This window comes from Orycteropus afer, unplaced genomic scaffold (assembly GCF_000298275.1).
Source record: "Orycteropus afer afer isolate SDZICR_OR568_19922 unplaced genomic scaffold, OryAfe1.0 scaffold00166, whole genome shotgun sequence".
NCBI lineage: Eukaryota > Metazoa > Chordata > Mammalia > Tubulidentata > Orycteropodidae > Orycteropus > Orycteropus afer.
In genome coordinates this window covers 1,903,214-1,906,633 of record NW_006921753.1, presented here as the reverse complement: position 1 = coordinate 1,906,633, position 3,420 = coordinate 1,903,214, and the positions used below count along the sequence as shown (strand labels likewise).

General features: G+C 39.0%; 1 protein-coding gene across 1 annotated transcript in view; it reads right to left on the bottom strand.

Moving 5' to 3' along the window:
- The window catches only part of MYH15 (myosin heavy chain 15), a 214,061-nt gene that overhangs the window by 206,666 nt on the left and 3,975 nt on the right, over positions 1-3,420 (bottom strand). The window contains 1 exon segment of the mRNA XM_042781754.1: positions 240-343. Within this exon segment, the coding sequence (XP_042637688.1) occupies positions 240-343 (104 nt within the window).

Below are 3,420 nucleotides of genomic sequence, written 5' to 3'. Positions count from 1 at the left end.
TCCTTCCGAGGAGTGGCTGGTGGGTTTGAACCGCCAGCCGTCTGGTTAGCAGGCAAGTGTCTTAGCCACTATGCTACCAGAGCTCCTAAACCTTGGAAAGAAGCAGCTCTCCACACCCTCCAACCAGGGCAAGGAAGGTTGCTTCTCCCTGTCCCTTAGGAAGAGCAGAGGTATAAGATGTTGCCTTTCATTTCTCATTATTGTTACCCAACTTTGTTTTGAAAACTAGTGAGCCTTACAACCGTGGCCAATACTTCTTCAGCATCGTCCAAGCTCTTCTCAGCAACAATTCCCAGAAAGCAAAGGTGAAAGTAAGAGGGATCTGCAGACAACAGGAGAATATCTATAGAGAAAACTATCAATTAAACAGCTTAAAGAAATCTGCAAGTCTTTAGAAAATAATTGGTCAATATTCACAGTTTATTCTTACAGCTTATAGAATACTTGTAAAAAAGACAATATTAAATCCATATTCTAGACCCAAACCTGTGCAATCAATTTTTGCCCTCTATTAGTTATGTCAGTCATGTGTTAATGCCTCCCAAGAGAAGAGAGGGCAGGCCAAATCAGAAAACAGATTCAATGGCAGTAGCTTGAATTGGTGTGAAAAAAAGAGATACTGTGTGTTGGCAAAACTTTGAAAACAAGAATTTGGCCTAGATACATAGCTGAGGGCTGGAGCACAAAAAATTTTTTGTAAAATTATAAGTATAACAAGCTTGAGTTTCAAAGGCTAGAAAACAGCCAGACCCTGGGGTCAGCTCACAGGGAACATTAGCAGTGTAATCCTGTCACATCACGTCCTTGCTATTAGGAGGCTGAGTCTGTCTTTCAAGGCATCCATAAATCAGCTACTGTGTTCAACACTGAACCATGATATTTCTAAAAGTCCTGACATGATTCACTTAGTCAGGAAACACAATGCAGTCGGAAGCCAAGGCAGCTGTCAGCGGCATATCAACTGACTTGGCAGAATCACATTAACCCCTTACTACCTAAAACTTGCTCCCAATCAAGTTTGGCTAAACTGATCTTGTTTTTCTGTTGTCACTCAATGAAGTGAAGAGCATTGATCCTGAATCTCAAATCTCAAAAATACAGAAATTGGGATACATGAATGTTCATAGTAGCTTGATTTGGAAACAACATCCATTAACAGTTGAGTGGATTAACATATTCTGGTATATCCACACAATGGATGTTACTTAGTAAACAAAGGAGTGCTTCAATGTGGATTCAATTTACCTACTCTCCACTCAAAAGCCAGAGCTCTGGTAGCATAGTGCCTAAGGCAATTGACTGCTAACCAGAAGGCTGGCGGTTCAAATCCACCAGCCACTGGTGGAAGGAAGGTTGGGCAATCTACTTCCATAGTGATATTGCCTCGAAAGCCCAAGGAGGGGTCCCTATGAGTCAGGTCTGACTCGACAGCACATAACAACAACAACCACTCAGAAGAAAATTAAGGTTCTCAGTGGCCAATTTTTTTCAAAAGTGGATGGCCTTGTATTTCTTCCCAGTCTGTCTTAGTCTGGAAGCTCCACCGAAACCAGTCCCCCACTGTTATTTGAAATACCAGTGGCATAACTTCCAGCATCACAGCAAAACATAAGCCACAGTACAAGAAACTGAGAGACGAGTGGTAGATATTATCATTAATATCACATGTAAGTAAAATTTTACTGAAGATAATTCAAAAATGCCTGCAGCAGTATATTGACAGGGAGCTGTCAGCAACTTAAGCTGGATTCAGAGGAGGGCATGGACAAAGGGATATCATTACTGGTGTCAGATGGATTTTGGCTGAAAACAAAGAATACCAGAAGGATGTTTATCTGTATTTTATTGCCTATGCAAAAGCATTTTACTGTGTGGATCATAACAAATTAAGAATAACATTGCAAGGAATGGAAACTCCAGAATATTAATTGTACTTTTGAAGCATCTGTACATAGAGCAAGAGGCAGTAATTTGAACAAAACTAGTGGATACTGCATGGTTTAAAATCAGGAAAGGTGTGTGTCAGGGTTGTATCCTTTCACCATATTTACTCAAACTGTATGCTGAGCAAATAATCTGAGAAGCTGGACTGTATGAAGAAGAATGCAGCATTAGGATTGGAAGAAGACTCATTAACAACCTGCCATGCAGATGACACAAACTTTGCTTGCTGAAAGTGAAGAAGACTTGAAGCATTTACTGATGAAGATCAAAGACTACAGTCTTCAGTATGGGTTACACCTGAACATAAAGAAAACAAAAATATTTATAACTGGACCAAAAAGCAACATCACAATAAATGGAAAAAAAGACTGAAATTTTCAGGGATTTCGTTTTACTTACGCCTACAATCATTATGCATGGAAGCAGCAATCAAGAAATGAGATGTCGTCTTGCACTGGCCAAATCTGCTGCAAAAGAGCTCTTTAAAGAGTTTCAGAGAGAAGATGTCACTTTGAAAACTAAGTCATGCCTAACTCATGCCATATTTTCTTTAGCCTCATATGCATCTGAAAGCTGGATAATGTATAACGAAGACTGAAGAACTGATGCCTTTGAATTGTGGTGTTGGTGAAGAATAGTGAAAATCCCATGGACTGGCAGAAGAATAAACAAATCTGGCTTAGAAGAAGTATATCAAGGATGTTCCTTAGAAGTAGGAATGGCCAGACTTCATCTCACATACTTTGATCATGTTGTCAGAAGAGACCATTCCCTGGAGAAGGATATTATTCTTGGTAAAATAGAGGGTCAGCAAAATAGGGAAAGCCCCTCAATGAGATGGATTGACACAGTAATTGTAATGATGGGGTCAAGCATAACAAATATTCTAAGAATGGTGCAGGACTGGGCAGTGTTTTGTTCTGTTGTACACAGGGTCATTATGAGTTGGAGCCAACTCAATCGCACTTAATAACAATAACACAACATAGATTAATTTCAAAATAATGATTTTGAACGAAATGAGACAGAGAAAAGAAACATATACTATATGATACCATCTTATAAAATTCTAGAAAATACAATCTAATCTATAGTATCAGAAATCATATTAGTGATTACCTGGAGACTGAGTTGGGGAAGGAAAGGATTCAGGGAGTGAGAAACATCAGGAAGGAGAGATTATAAAAGACCACAAGGAAACTTTCAAATAGATATTTTCATTATCTGAATTGTGGTTATGCTTTCACATGTATGTACATTACTAGCACTTCACAAATATGTGCAGTTTATTTTATGTCAATAATACTTCAATAAAGCTGTTTTATAAAAGTTAAAATTAAATTGGACTGATGCAAAGAAAATCAGGCTAAAGGCAAGATTTGTTGTTGTTGTTATGTGCCATCGAGTCGGCCCCGACTCATAGCGACCCCTCCTTGGGTTTCCGAGGCAGTATCACTACGGAAGTAGGATTGCCCA